This window comes from Cyphellophora europaea, assembly GCF_000365145.1.
Source record: "Cyphellophora europaea CBS 101466 unplaced genomic scaffold supercont1.1, whole genome shotgun sequence".
NCBI classification, from domain to species: domain Eukaryota; kingdom Fungi; phylum Ascomycota; class Eurotiomycetes; order Chaetothyriales; family Cyphellophoraceae; genus Cyphellophora; species Cyphellophora europaea.
In genome coordinates, this window is record NW_008481797.1 from 3,716,005 (window position 1) to 3,728,994 (window position 12,990).

A 12,990-nucleotide genomic window follows, 5' to 3' on the forward strand; every position below is an offset into this window, starting at 1 on the left:
GATGTGGCTTAAGGCGATCAGCACGCCTATCGATACAGCACTCTTAAGCGGACTTTTCGGCTCGAGGCTGACGCGGATACCCCACCAATCTTCAGCTTGGAACATCTAGCTGCGATCCTCCCGCTGTCGTGTGTTCAGCTGCGCGAGCTACATGGTTCTACTGCGGCGGCCACTTGTACTTTTATCGTGCCGCAAGTCTTCCTATTCTTCCCTTCGATGTGAGTATCCCAAATCGACCTCACTCTCTAGTATCTGGCTGCAGTCTCAGCGCCATTCTTGTCTCTCGCTGCCTCGCCTCGACCAGCCTAGTCACTAGAAGCGCGCCAGGTGCTATTCAACATGTTTGGCTTCGTGGCAGACCTCATCTCGTGAGTGGTTTTACTCGCCTCATCGTCCCTACTGACACACTCCAGCTCTGTGACCTGCATCATTCTACCTGCCTATATCTCATACAAAGCCCTCCGCAGTCGAGACCCCGCCCAGTCGCACCCATGGCTGATCTACTTCACCGTTCTCTCGCTCGTCCAGCTTGCTGATGCTTACACCGTTTTCATAACGGGCTGGATACCCTTCTTTGGCATTGTTCGTCTATTCTTTATGCTATACCTTGTTCTGCCGCAGACGCAGGGCGCCAAAATCATCTACCTTAACTACCTCGAGCCTTACGTTGTGCACCACGAGAACCAGATCGACGAATTTATCACTTTGGTCCACAATCAGCTCAATTCCGTGGGCTTCGGTTACCTCAATGTCATCATTGAGTTTGTAAGAGAGAAGGTTCTCCGTCAACAATCTCCCCAACCACCCCCGCAACAGACTGGTGCAGGGAACTATAGCAGCTACGCAAACGACTTGATGTCGCGGTTCCTCATGCCTCAGGCCCGCCCCTCTGCGGATCAACCAGTCGGTGGCATCTACGGTGCCCTGTCCGGCTTCGCATCTTCTGCCCTAGCTGGCACGGCCGGTGGCCGAACCCGTGGCATGGATGATGCAGCCTCAGTCCCGGATTCGCTAGCTACAGATGCCAGCAACAAGGACTCATCCCAGCGTGCTAAGTACATCTCCGATCAACGCGAACGTCTGACCGGTATCTTAAGACAGCTTGAAAGCGAACAGCAGAACATTGATCTGGCGTACGGCTCCGCTGGAAGCATGCCCAAATCTCGCTCCGCAACCTCCTTCGTCAATGTCGACCATGATGACTTCCAGCCGCCACCACCTGTAACTGGCAAGAACAGCAGTAGGAACAGCAGCGGCGGCAATTGGGGCCAGGCTGCGCAAGCGGCAGCAGGATTCTTTGGCGGCGATGATAAAAAAGGGGGCAGAGAGTCGAGTGGGTGGAGTGCTGCACGCGATATTACCGCTGCTATCTCTAGTGGCCTGGACAGAGACGACAATAAGGGCGACAGGCGGAGATAGCATCCCTCTCTGCCAAAAATGCTGAGTATTGATGTGAGGCGCGAGGATGGGCAGCTGTTGGACGAACGGAAGGTGCGCGATCAGCGTCGGGATTCGAATGCATCTGTCGAGGAGAACCATTCAAACGTCGGTCTTAGTGCTCACGATCGAGGCCAAGGCACTTTTCAAGCAGACCTGAGCAAGACTTCGACCTATGTCAATACTGAAAGTCCGGATCAGAGTCCGCCATTCACGCCGCGCCTGCAGCCGACCAAACAAGTCGATCCGAGGCTGAGCGTCAGCACCAGTGTGAGAGCTTGGAGACAGCTTGACGATTGACGTTCACGAAGGATGCATGGTTCTGTCCGTAGCGACTTCGTTGTACCAAAAGCGTAGTGTTTTAAGCCTTGTCCTACTCAGGCAGTGAGTATACATTATCACCCATGCTCCGTTGGTGGCGTACATGGCGCTGTCAAGAAACTTGGGTCCATCTCCTCGAATCAACCGCTATTGACTCGCTTGAAATGATCATAAAGTACTACAGCCACAGGCTATTGTCCGTCATAAACCTCCCATGAGTTCCCGTTTGTGAACATGTCCATTTCAATATAGTTGTCAGACTGGCCTGCCTGATACATGCTCCCGACTTCGAATTTGTCCCAGCGTCAACCCATCGTCCTGCGGGCGTGCCTGGGCCGCGTCAGCCCTCCTCTCCGTCCTAACCCTCAACCTTTCCCTCAAACGCCTCGCCAGACCCCGACTCTCTTCCACCTCCTCAGCTGCGCCCGTGGACGTTCCGGCCTCGCCTTGTCTCTCCTGTCGACGCTGTTCCCTGAATCTCCTCAACGCCATCACCCTCTCTTCCCGCGATCCAGCCAGTGCTCTCCTCAAGCCAGCCAGAGCGCCTTCTCCGGCTCCCTCTGCGCCCACACCCGCGCCCACACCAACGGCACTGTGGCGCCTCGCCCCCCTGCTCCGCCCACTTCTCAGGCTGAACGCCATCAGGTGGTCCTCGCCAGGCCGAAAACCAGCAGTCGTACTCACACCATAGTGAAAATGCCTATCGTCGGCAGGCAGTGTGCCACTCGCAGTCGTAGCACCGTCACCACTGTTCCCCGTTGCATCTCCCTCTTCTCCGGTACCTCCTAACCCGCCCTCTCCGGCGCCGTTCTCCTTGGGCCGTAGATCGATGCGGCACAATGGGCATGTACCGGAGACGTTGAGCAGCCATGGATCCACGCACTCCGGGTGAAATCGGTGGTTACAGGGCAACACTCGCACGTCGGAGCCTACAACGAAATCCTCGGTGCAGATTGAGCAGGACGGGGCGTTCTCTTCAGAGGCGCCTGCTATTGGTGTGGGGCCATCGGTAGGCTTGGGGGCGTCTTGGTCTGGCGGTGATGTGGTGAACGGCTCGGTTGCAGGAGAGGATGACTTTCCAGCGGTGGCTGCCGCTTCGGCACCCACCGCAGTCGCTTGAGTCAGAGCGCCAGTAGATGTATCAGTACCGCTGGCGTTGGAGCCATTGCTGTTGGGCATCTCGGCTGTCATCTCGATATCTCGCCCACGGTCACCGTTCGTCGCGTCCGCTTCGCTGCCGGCCGCTACACTACCGCTTTTCTGGGCAGCCCCCGCGGTACCGCCATCGCCATCCCGGTCCCCAAACTTCACAATAGGGAGCGTGTCCAGCATCGCCCTCGCCACACCGCGCGCGCGGCTCTGTCTGCCTCGCCCGCCAAGACCCGCTCCCACCCGCGGTCCATATCTCTCCGGATGCCTGTGCGCACGAATGGCACCCGTGATAATGATTGTTACAAACAGTGCTGTGATAACACCTGTAATGCTGTACAGAATGATCATTGCGACGGCGGTCGTAGGGGAGCCATTAGGTCCACGCGACCCCCAGCCGCCATTATGGTTGTCGGAGGTGGCATTTGTATAGGCATTCAGGTCTGGGAGCAGAGTGGCGGTAGCCGTAGAGGAGTTTGTGGACGTGGGAGTAGAGGCACTGAGCATGGATGCAACCATCGGCTCTGTTGTGGTGAGGAGTGTGGCAAGTTGGGGAAGGGAGTGGATGCCGGTGGCAGTGCAGTGGTTCGAGATACGGGAGAAGAGGATGATAAGGAAGGCCTGACGGTTCGTTAGCTGACTGAACAATGAGACGGCAACTTGCGGATGCAGTGAGCAGGGGTGACAGCGACATAAGCTGCGTACGAGAGACATACATCCGAGTTTGACGCTGCAATGGTGAACACATTGTTGGCATTGAGGTTTCCCTCGTAGTCGTCTGGATCGCACGACAAGTAGAAGAAGTTCCGTGGTGGCTCATCGAAGTTCGAGTTGGCATTGCTGGCATCTACACGGACAAGACGCCCCGTCACGTCGGTCTGCGTGAAATCTGAATGCGACATCTCTGCGTACTGGCCGAGAGGCGCCAGCCGGATGGCCGGCATGTCTGTGAACTCGGTGCCATTGAGGAGGAAACGGGGGGACGTGGACGCCGGGTAGAGATCTTGTGATGAGTTGGAAGGCGATATGGTTTGTGCGACAGTTGAGGCGATCAAGAAGATGCCGGTAGCCAGCGGGTGGCTACTGAGAAACATTTGTGCTACCGGGTTGGTCGGCAGGTGTACATCAGGTCAACTTGTGGTATATATGTACAAGAACTTTCCGCTTAGTAGAGGGCGGAGGGTGTTCAGGTGGTTGCCACTGATAAGGGCTGTGATTTGGTCATCACCGGGAACGCCGTGCAATGTCGCGCTGGACTCGAGCCGCAGCCGCCGTCACTACCGTGAAGCTGGCTTTGGGTGGAAGGAGGGGTAGACGTCTCGAACGCACGGTGTTTCGTGTTCGCTTTCGCTGTTGTTTTCAGAAGAAGACATTAAACTTCGGCTCACTGTGACAGGCATGCGACAGTGTGGCGGAGTAAATGGCTGTCAGCTTAGGAGAAGCAAAGCGCACCCACGCCAACCTTGGCCAACTCGCCGAACGGGACTTCTACATGTCACCATCATGCTGACGAGCTGCAAGTGTGGGAGCGTGGGGCGTCCGATTGGCAACCAGCGGGACCCTGCGCGGGGGAATGGATCCAGCGAGCCGAGGGTGCCGAGAATGCCTAACTATGCCTAGGCGATTGGGAATCAGGGCTATGGAACTCCGTAGAGCTAGGCTTGCACGAGCAATTGTCCCTGTGAACCGATGAATGCCTGGCTCAGCATTTTATGTCTTGCGTTTGACCAGACCTTTGAAGAAATCAAAGCTGTTAGCATCACTCTGCAGTTCAAACCGCTTGCCCGTCGGGCGGTCTTCCCAGCCGAGTTCCTCCGCTATAAGCAGCCCATAGTCACGCGTGACGCCCTTTACCCGCGCTCTCTGACCAGACTCCGCCTCCAACGTAACGATCTGGTCCATGTGCAGCCAGTCTTTGTAATACAGTTCCTCCATAAACCCATCGAAACCAGTCTGCAGGAAGGTTGAGTACAATTCGTCGAAGACGGTCAAAATGCGGGCAAGTAACTTCTCCAGCGCGAAGGGAGGCAGATTCTTCCTCTTGAGGTGAGGAACGAGTTGGTTGAGTGAAGTCGTGGGAGCCGCATTCGCTGTGTTGATGCCACAACCGCAGACCGCAATGTACTCTTTGGCATTGTAGTGAGAATTGACCAAGATTCCACCAATCTTGACGTAATTTTCACGGCCAATCGTGTCCTCTTTGCCAGGCTCCAGCGCGTATATGTCGTTAGGCCATTTGAGCTTGACTGGCATATCGCGATAGAGGTTACCTTCGTATGTCTTTATGCCACGGACGATGGCCATAGCCGCCAGATACTGGACGAAGACCACTGGAGCAGTCTGCATCTGAGCCATTGGATGCCTGATGACTGTGCTGAAAATCAGCTGGCCGGCCGGTGACACCCATACATTGGATCCGCGGCCTCGTCCAGCAACTTGAACAGTGGCCGTAGCAGTGAAGCCTTGGGGCAGGTTGCGCAGGATGTGTGTGTTTTTTTCGAGCATGGTATTGGTCGATGTCACCACTTCTCCGTATAGAAGATGTGTGCCGAATGATGATGTTCTCGTTCTCGTTTGCGATTGATAGTGTTTGAGGTTCGCAAAAAATGCATGATGATTGAAGTAAGGGGTTGCTTTCGAATCTGGGATGTCGTCTTCGTGCAATAACAACTGTTTGACGACCAGGTTATAGTCGACTATCGTTTCGGTGCTACGGCCAGAATGGTCAGCCGGCTCCCCTTCTGTGGGCAATGCTTCGGCAAGCTCAAGCAGCTTCCATGTCGAAGGTTTGACAACATGGAACGTATCGTTCTCATCTTTGAGCATCTGCTCGCCGCTCTCATCTGGTTTGATGAGGCCGGAGAGGGATTCGAAGATATTGGTGACATTGGATGGATCGGTAGAGGATAAGTGGAGACGAGAGAGGGACGGTACATTTTGTTCCTCACTGACCGTTAATCCCAGCTTAACCAGGATCGCCTTGAGAAAGTCGATGCGGTGCTTCTCGTCGGCTGCTAGCGCTTTGATAACGTCCGAGAAGCCGGGTACACTTGGCTTTTCCTCCATATTGGCCGAGGCAAACCTGGGTTTCGTCAGCGCCCAGTCATCTGCTGCCTTGCCTAGGTAGACAAACTCTGGATGAGGGCCTGTGAGTAAGGCAGCTCCTTTCCCGACTTTGCAATAGACTATCGCAGCGGACCCTTCTCCAGAGTCAACGGCCACGTCAGCTGAGTAGCTTGCCAACACTTCAACGCCCTTGTCTGCGAGCTTCGGAGCATCTACGAAAACGCCACCTCCGTTGTAGTATGATTTGAAAACGTTGGGAACAGATCCTGCTGCCAGGAACGCCTTATCAGACTCTAGCTCCACAGCCCGAGCGCCTTTCTCGCTGTGGTAGACAAAGCCAGGAAATGCACAGCCTCGTGCCACACCAGGATAGAAGGCCAGTTCGCGGTCACCAATCACCTCAAGAGATTTGTTGCCAACTTCAAACTCACATCGTTTGCTGCCGTAGTAGCCACCGGCACAAAAGCCAATATACAAGCCGCCGTTCTCAACAAATTGTCGTATGCGTCGATTGCCAGCGCCATTCAGAGTGCGACAGTAGCCTTGATCAGCACCGCCAGGAAAGACAATGGCGGCACATGTGGCTGTCCAGGGTTCCTTGATAATCATGTCACCTGTGACCGGAATAACCGCATAGTTGGGGGAAAGAAGCCGGCGAAGGGTGTAGAGGCAGTGCCGGACCGATTCCACCGTACTGCCATCACCTGGAGCGAGCATTAGATTTTCATTTCGGCGCCATTGTTCGTAAGTCAGCGCACCGGAGTAGACTAGAATGTTCAACCGTTTGGAAGACATGGTAGTGAATGTGGCGTGAGGTGATATCTACACCGTGTCCGAGCCAGAATGTTCTTGTCCTCCTTGGTACCACCCACAAAGATGAGCAAAGTGGAACAGCCTGCCAATACAAAGGAGGAAGATGAGGAGCTCGACGACTGGTAGGCTATCGCACTTCGCCAACGTACTGGTAGGATTGACAAGATTCTTAGGGACAAGAGGATTTTCAGCACCGGATGCGCTGGTACTGTTGCATCGTCAAGACAACGTTGTTTCAGACACTGATGGCCATAGATGAACAGCTCAAGATGAATGATTGTTACTACGACAAGAAAGATTGGAGACTCTGTCGGAAAGAGGTGAGCGCGGTGTTGCTGTTGAGTCCCAACCGCCGAGTGAAAATGCCTCGGGGTGGAATCAAGCGCCTTACTCCGGCGAGATGGCTGACACGCAATGCAGATGGAGCTTTTCAGAGAATGCTGGAAGCGCAATGGCAACGAACAGAGGACGCAGAGTAAGGGAGCCAAGTAGATGCTGCTGGTTGCACGCAGTGCAAATGTACGATCTATGGGTGGTGGCCAGTGAGCAGCAAGTCACGGGGTTTGGTGTCGCCCAGCGTGGCCAGGCAAAGCAGCTTTACCGCGACCGCGATTTAAATTGCATTTCTTCACCATCAGATATTCCATTCTCTCGACTTCGTCTTTGCGTGCCGTTGTTCGGCCGTAACTCGAACATAGACTGTTCTTTGAACATATCACTACTAAATCACCATGGCCTCAAAATCCCCAGCCGTCCGAGTCCTGAGCATGGTGCGCAGCTCGCCTGCTAACCCACGCTATGCCCAGTTTCAGCATCGCCTCTCTACTCGCACTGTCTTCACAAAATCTACGCCACGTCAAGCTCAGCCTGCTCCTTCACCTGCAACGTCTGCCACCTCGCCGAAGGCGCATGCGCCCCCGTCCGCATCGAAACCCGCCGACGTTGCTCTCAATTTCGAGGACGAACCGATCAAGCTACAAGAAGATGATCCGAGTGGAATTGACTGGTCTTCGTCATTCAACGGCCTGTCCGTACAACCATTCTCAAAAGAAGCCGCAGATGTCCTCCTCGCTCCATTAGTCAAGAATGATGTCGAGATCAAGCCCGATGGCATCATCTACCTTCCCGAGATCAAGTATCGTCGCATTCTGAATAAGGCGTTTGGGCCTGGAGGCTGGGGACTGGCACCGAGAGGCGAGACAATCGTCACCGACAAATCTGTAACAAGAGAGTATGCATTACTGGCCCTAGGGAGGTTGGTGTCCATCGCTCGTGGCGAGCAGGACTACTTCAACAAGGATGGTATTCCTACGGCCTCCGAGGGATGCAAATCAAACGCTTTGATGCGATGCTGCAAAGACCTGGGCGTCGCAAGCGAGCTTTGGGATCCCCGATTTATCCGAGAATTCAAGGCAAGTCATGCTCGCGAGGCCTTTGTGGAGCATGTGGTCAACAAGAAGAAGACCAAGATTTGGCTGCGCAAAGGCGATGCCGTACAATATCCATATAAGGAAACCAAGTTTGGTGCTGCATCAGCCTGAGCGTGGCTCGGCTCTAGGCATCGGCGGTGACATGTCTGATGTTCTGCGGCGGAAATGAGCTGGACAAGCACTGGCCCCTTCCGCCCCCGCCACCACCTCCACTCCAGCCTCGTGTGCTCTTAACAATTTGTCGCACGGCGCTCAACAAGTCCCAGAAAGATACTTGCACACGGACCTCACGAAAAAGATCCAGGACTGGCAGAACAGGATTCGTCGATTGGACGCATCATGCACGATGTCTCACGGCGAGACCAGCGGTAGGCCAGCTCAGCCATGAACAGCGGACTCTACATGCATCCGGAGCTTGATAGATGTGCGAATCATGGAAACCCGAAGGCCTTTCCGACGAATGGGATGCAGTCATATCCCTGCATTCGGCCTGATCAGCCACTTGGTCTCGGAGCTTATTGTCTCCAGCCATGTAGTTTGGAAGCCAATTCTTATAGTCGTTAACGTCACCACACCTATGTTTGGAATGTCCACCTCTCATAGCCGTTCATTCTGGATACTCATCAACCTTCTCATTAGCATCTGCGCGCCAGTCCCTGCCATCGTGGAATAACGACTCCCTTTCCGAGCAATGGACCTGACGATCTATGCCAGGAACAGCGTGGAGTACATCCGCCCCGACTCCGAATAATCAGGCCTGGCCGTTCGAAAGCGCACTGGAACACCCGCCATGAATCCTGAACCAAAATTCGCAGCTACGGACAAAGTCAAGCATGTTGGCATGCAAGGTTCCCGGGGTGGTGTACAAGCAATGGCTGGTTGTGGTACGTAGACTTAAAAACTGGTTGGTTCGCACTTCGATCAGCGACGCTGTACTTCTGCCCTCTTTTTCCTCGTGTCACCCACTGATCGCCTAGCCATGCTCCCATCACTCTCTGTTTGGGCGACGCTCGCCGTGAGTTCCCTGGCGGCCCCATCACGCTCGTGGAACTCGTGGGGAGATAGCAACGCATGCACACCAGACAAGGTCCAGGTTCGACGCGATTTCGACAAACTCGCCCCCGAAGAGCGCAAAGCCTTCACCGATGCTATCAACTGCATGCGGGAGCAACCCTCAAGCTTGGACCAACAGAAGTACTCCGCCGCCATCAACCGCTTCTTCGATTATGCAGTCGTTCATACCAACCGAACCAACGTCGTTCATCTGGATGGCTTCTTTCTGACATGGCATCGGTATTTCGTGCACCTATTCGAGAAGGACCTCCAGGATAAGTGTGGCTGGGATGGCACTATGCCATACTGGAATTGGCCGGGCACAGCTGGTCAGCTTGAAAGCGCACCTATTTTCGACGGTAGCGCCTATTCCATGTCTGGTAACGGCGAGTTCCTTGATGTTGGCCCGTACCAACTTGGCCCCAACTTCTCTTTGCCCCATGGCTCGGGTGGCGGTTGCATCCAAGGCGGTCCTTTTGAAGGCATGAATTATACCATGCAAGTCATTCCCAGCAATCTACTGTCGACCGGCGCCCCTCTACCTCCCACGACGTTCGTGAAGAACGAAACCTGCCTAACGCGAGATTTGAATGATCCCGTGTCTGCGATGTATCTGAATGAGACTGCATACAAAGCAGCTGTCGCTGCGCCTGATCAGGCCACATTCTCGACCCTCATCAACGGTGTGTTCGGTGGTGCTGCTTTGGGTTTGCACTCGGGCGCTCATTTTTCAGTCGGGCCACCCTTCTCGTCCATCTTTGTTTCGCCGCAGGACCCTATCTGGTACCCAGCGCACGCTATGCTCGACGTCCTCTATTCACAATGGCAGGACGCTCATCCCGAGATTTACGACCAGGTCTACGGTACTATGACGGCTGCCAACGTTCCTCCGAGCGCGAACGTCACTCTCGATAGCGTCCTCCCCGATTTTGGGTACTTCTATGAAGCCCCTCTGACTATCCGAGAGCTGATCAGCACTACTGCTGGTCCGTTTTGCTACAAGTACGAATATCCATGAGGAGGACTTGATCTGGGATCTCGTGAGATGGCGCATGTAAATATTTTACATAACAACTCCCAAACGTGGAGTATAAGCTACCAATAATTCTAATGAATGCTGCTTCACCTGCTCTATCTTTCCTGAATCCTTGCAGCTTGCATCACCTGAGCTATTCACACTGGCAATTGCTGGCGGGGCGGCTGGTGCTAAAATTCTTGGTACCAGTGGTGGCTGCCGCCTAGCACTGCGGGGTTTGTCGCGCGTACTCGCCGATCCAGAATTGAATGCTTGACCGTCAACCAAGCAGTGCTCATCCGACAGGGACCTCTCCGGCCAAGCAGTTACTAGACAACGTTGCCGACGACTATTTCCTCATGCTCGAAACCACTTACCGTCGCAGCTTCCTCATGTCCACACGTGTCCAGTCCTCAGACCTCATGCAATTGCATGCTGGATGATCGCCCGTGTCACGCCACAGCGCGATCTGTGTCAGAGAAGCATCACCGCCCCTTTATAACCGGAAGCCAGCACGTGTCAACGAAGCGAAATCACTCACGCGAGGAGGGCAACAAGCACACGACTTTGCACTGCCTCATCTGACCCAGCAAATCTTCCCAACTTCGAGGCTCCAAGCCGCCCCAAGCCTAGACCTCTTTGTCCCCGCATTTTTCAACCTGTCATTGCTCCGAAACTCAACTTCCAAAGATGACAGCAGCCGCAGCTGCGAACCGGCCACCACAAGATCTCCCCGCGTCTGCCAAGTCGCCCAAAGAGGTGGAAAACCAAGAGCTTGGGTTTGGCCAGGTGTGGGAGGGTGCGGCTCAGCCTCCCTCGAATGGTGCTGCCAGACCCAACCTAGAAGACTACGGCCGCCGCAGATCAACTGTTCAATTCTCCACGGCACATGCTGAAGATACGATAAGACGAGAAAGCATTGTAAATCCGATCAAAGTACCGTCTCGAGAGTCCTCCAAAAGAATGGCGTCTCCGCCGCCTCCCTCTCACTACAGTCGTGGTGTGTCCTTCGATACCTTCGATAACAAAGGTGCCACTACCGAGGGTTTCACCCTAAGGTACAAACATCGTGACTATGCCAACTCTGCACGAAGCCGCACGTTCCTTTGCGGAACAGATGCCAAAGACTACTCTGAGTACGCTTTGGAATGGATGATAGATGAGATGGTAGACGATGGCGATGAGATCGTGTGCTTGCGAGTCATCGAAAAAGAGGACAAGGCTTCCATCACAACCAAGTATCGGCAGGAAGCCGAGAAGCTCCTCGACAGTGTCATAAAAAAGAACAGCACGGAGGACAAGGCGATCAGCATGATTATGGAGCTCGCCATCGGCAAGGTGCAGGAAGTTTTCCAGAGAATGGTAAGTTTCAGCGAAGGAGGTGAGATTCTCACTGACTCAAGACAGATTGGCCTGTATGAACCTTCTGCTCTGGTAGTCGGTACTCGAGGTCGCAACCTCGGCGGTATGCAGGGCCTGATACCTGGCTCAGTATCCAAGTACTGCCTGCAGCACTCACCTGTTCCTGTCATTGTTGTTCGGCCTACCTCTAAGAGATTGAAGAAAAAGATGAAGCGTCAGCAAGAGACAGGAAGAAGTTTGTACAGCTCCATGGTTGAGCAAGCGCAGCATGTTGGTGGTAGACATCTTCGTGACAAGGATGTTGTGCAGACCTCTCTGGCCAACGTTGCTACCGAACAGGAAGCCGATGCAGTCGCCAAAGCTATCGGCACCAACAAACGCGGCAAGGGTATTCTGAAAAACTATGGTGGGCCACTGGCCAGAGTAACCTCTAACACCACGGACGTCACGTCTGACGAAGACGATGTGCCAGCTCCTGGTTTTTCTCTGCCTATTGGATACCTTAGCACGGAGGCGGCACCGAGAGCCGATCTCGCGATGAAGAGTCCAAGTATTGCCATGCTGGAAGAGGATTGGGATGATACCCCGACGAGAAGCAGATCACCAGCGCCTGCAGCGAATGGAGGAAAGCACGAACGAAGCGGGAGCGACGCCTTCTCGGAGGGCGACGAGGACTTGCTTGGACCTGCAAAGATTGTCGAACATCGGCGGCCAAGTATGCGCGAAACAACACCTTGGCTTGCCGACATTCTGAGAGACAAGCCCCCGCCTCGTAATCGCAGTGGGAGCCGACAAAGGGACAGTAGGTAGGGGCGGAGTCCAGCAAGGTGCGCATTACGCTGAGCAGGAAACGACGATTGGCTGTCCGGCTCGACGATGCTTCGGCAGCCGTTGATAGTTGGGCGCTTGCCAATGGCCCGACCGACATGATCCAGCAAAGCTCGATCAAAACGACACAGAATGTCTTATGCCGACGTGTCATATTGCAATTCGGCGTACAAGTCGTCACTTGGCACCACTTCGTCTTTGTCAGGAGCGAGGAGGTCGCAGACATAGCACGGTCATACGCCATGTACACAGCGAGCTGATTAGAGGGGCACGCTCGTTGCTCGCCAATTTTCCTATCCGGTCAACGAGAAGGGCCATACCAGTGCCAATTCAGGGCCATCAAGTTCGCAACGGTCATTTGAGCCGCAAGGTCGGACAGCAAGAGGAATGATGGGAATCAGACTGGACATTGTCGCTGTGGCACATGCAACGCAACCCATACCCGCACGAGGAGACGGCAAACATGGCCGTGCAAACGACTCCGTGGGAATTTCAGGTGTATGAACTGGGCACAGT

General features: G+C 54.4%; 7 protein-coding genes across 7 annotated transcripts; 5 read left to right on the forward strand and 2 right to left on the reverse strand.

The window, feature by feature from the left end:
* Positions 1–339: 339 nt before the first annotated feature.
* HMPREF1541_01441 (uncharacterized protein) lies at positions 340–1,419 on the forward strand (the record flags this gene model as incomplete). The annotated part of the gene is made up of 2 exons (XM_008713739.1): positions 340–368; positions 414–1,419. 2 exons carry the CDS (start codon positions 340–342, stop codon positions 1,417–1,419), a joined length of 1,035 nt encoding a protein of 344 aa, XP_008711961.1.
* Positions 1,420–2,013: 594 nt separating this feature from the next.
* Positions 2,014–4,001, reverse strand: HMPREF1541_01442 (uncharacterized protein; the record flags this gene model as incomplete). The annotated part of the gene is made up of 2 exons (XM_008713740.1): positions 2,014–3,528; positions 3,624–4,001. The coding sequence occupies 2 exons, from the start codon at positions 3,999–4,001 to the stop codon at positions 2,014–2,016; spliced, it is 1,893 nt and encodes a 630-aa protein (XP_008711962.1).
* Positions 4,002–4,617: 616 nt separating this feature from the next.
* Positions 4,618–6,768, reverse strand: HMPREF1541_01443 (biotin-[acetyl-CoA-carboxylase] ligase; the record flags this gene model as incomplete). Its single annotated transcript, XM_008713741.1, has 1 exon — positions 4,618–6,768. One exon carries the CDS (start codon positions 6,766–6,768, stop codon positions 4,618–4,620), a length of 2,151 nt encoding a protein of 716 aa, XP_008711963.1.
* Positions 6,769–6,849: 81 nt separating this feature from the next.
* HMPREF1541_01444 (uncharacterized protein) lies at positions 6,850–7,278 on the forward strand (the record flags this gene model as incomplete). Its single annotated transcript, XM_008713742.1, has 4 exons — positions 6,850–6,908; positions 6,960–6,991; positions 7,042–7,106; positions 7,207–7,278. The coding sequence occupies 4 exons, from the start codon at positions 6,850–6,852 to the stop codon at positions 7,276–7,278; spliced, it is 228 nt and encodes a 75-aa protein (XP_008711964.1).
* Positions 7,279–7,517: 239 nt separating this feature from the next.
* On the forward strand, positions 7,518–8,327 carry HMPREF1541_01445 (mitochondrial genome maintenance protein; the record flags this gene model as incomplete). Its single annotated transcript, XM_008713743.1, has 1 exon — positions 7,518–8,327. The coding sequence occupies one exon, from the start codon at positions 7,518–7,520 to the stop codon at positions 8,325–8,327; it is 810 nt and encodes a 269-aa protein (XP_008711965.1).
* An 868-nt stretch (positions 8,328–9,195) lies between these two features.
* Positions 9,196–10,287, forward strand: HMPREF1541_01446 (uncharacterized protein; the record flags this gene model as incomplete). Its single annotated transcript, XM_008713744.1, has 1 exon — positions 9,196–10,287. One exon carries the CDS (start codon positions 9,196–9,198, stop codon positions 10,285–10,287), a length of 1,092 nt encoding a protein of 363 aa, XP_008711966.1.
* A 687-nt stretch (positions 10,288–10,974) lies between these two features.
* On the forward strand, positions 10,975–12,456 carry HMPREF1541_01447 (uncharacterized protein; the record flags this gene model as incomplete). The annotated part of the gene is made up of 2 exons (XM_008713745.1): positions 10,975–11,646; positions 11,692–12,456. 2 exons carry the CDS (start codon positions 10,975–10,977, stop codon positions 12,454–12,456), a joined length of 1,437 nt encoding a protein of 478 aa, XP_008711967.1.
* Positions 12,457–12,990: the final 534 nt, after the last annotated feature.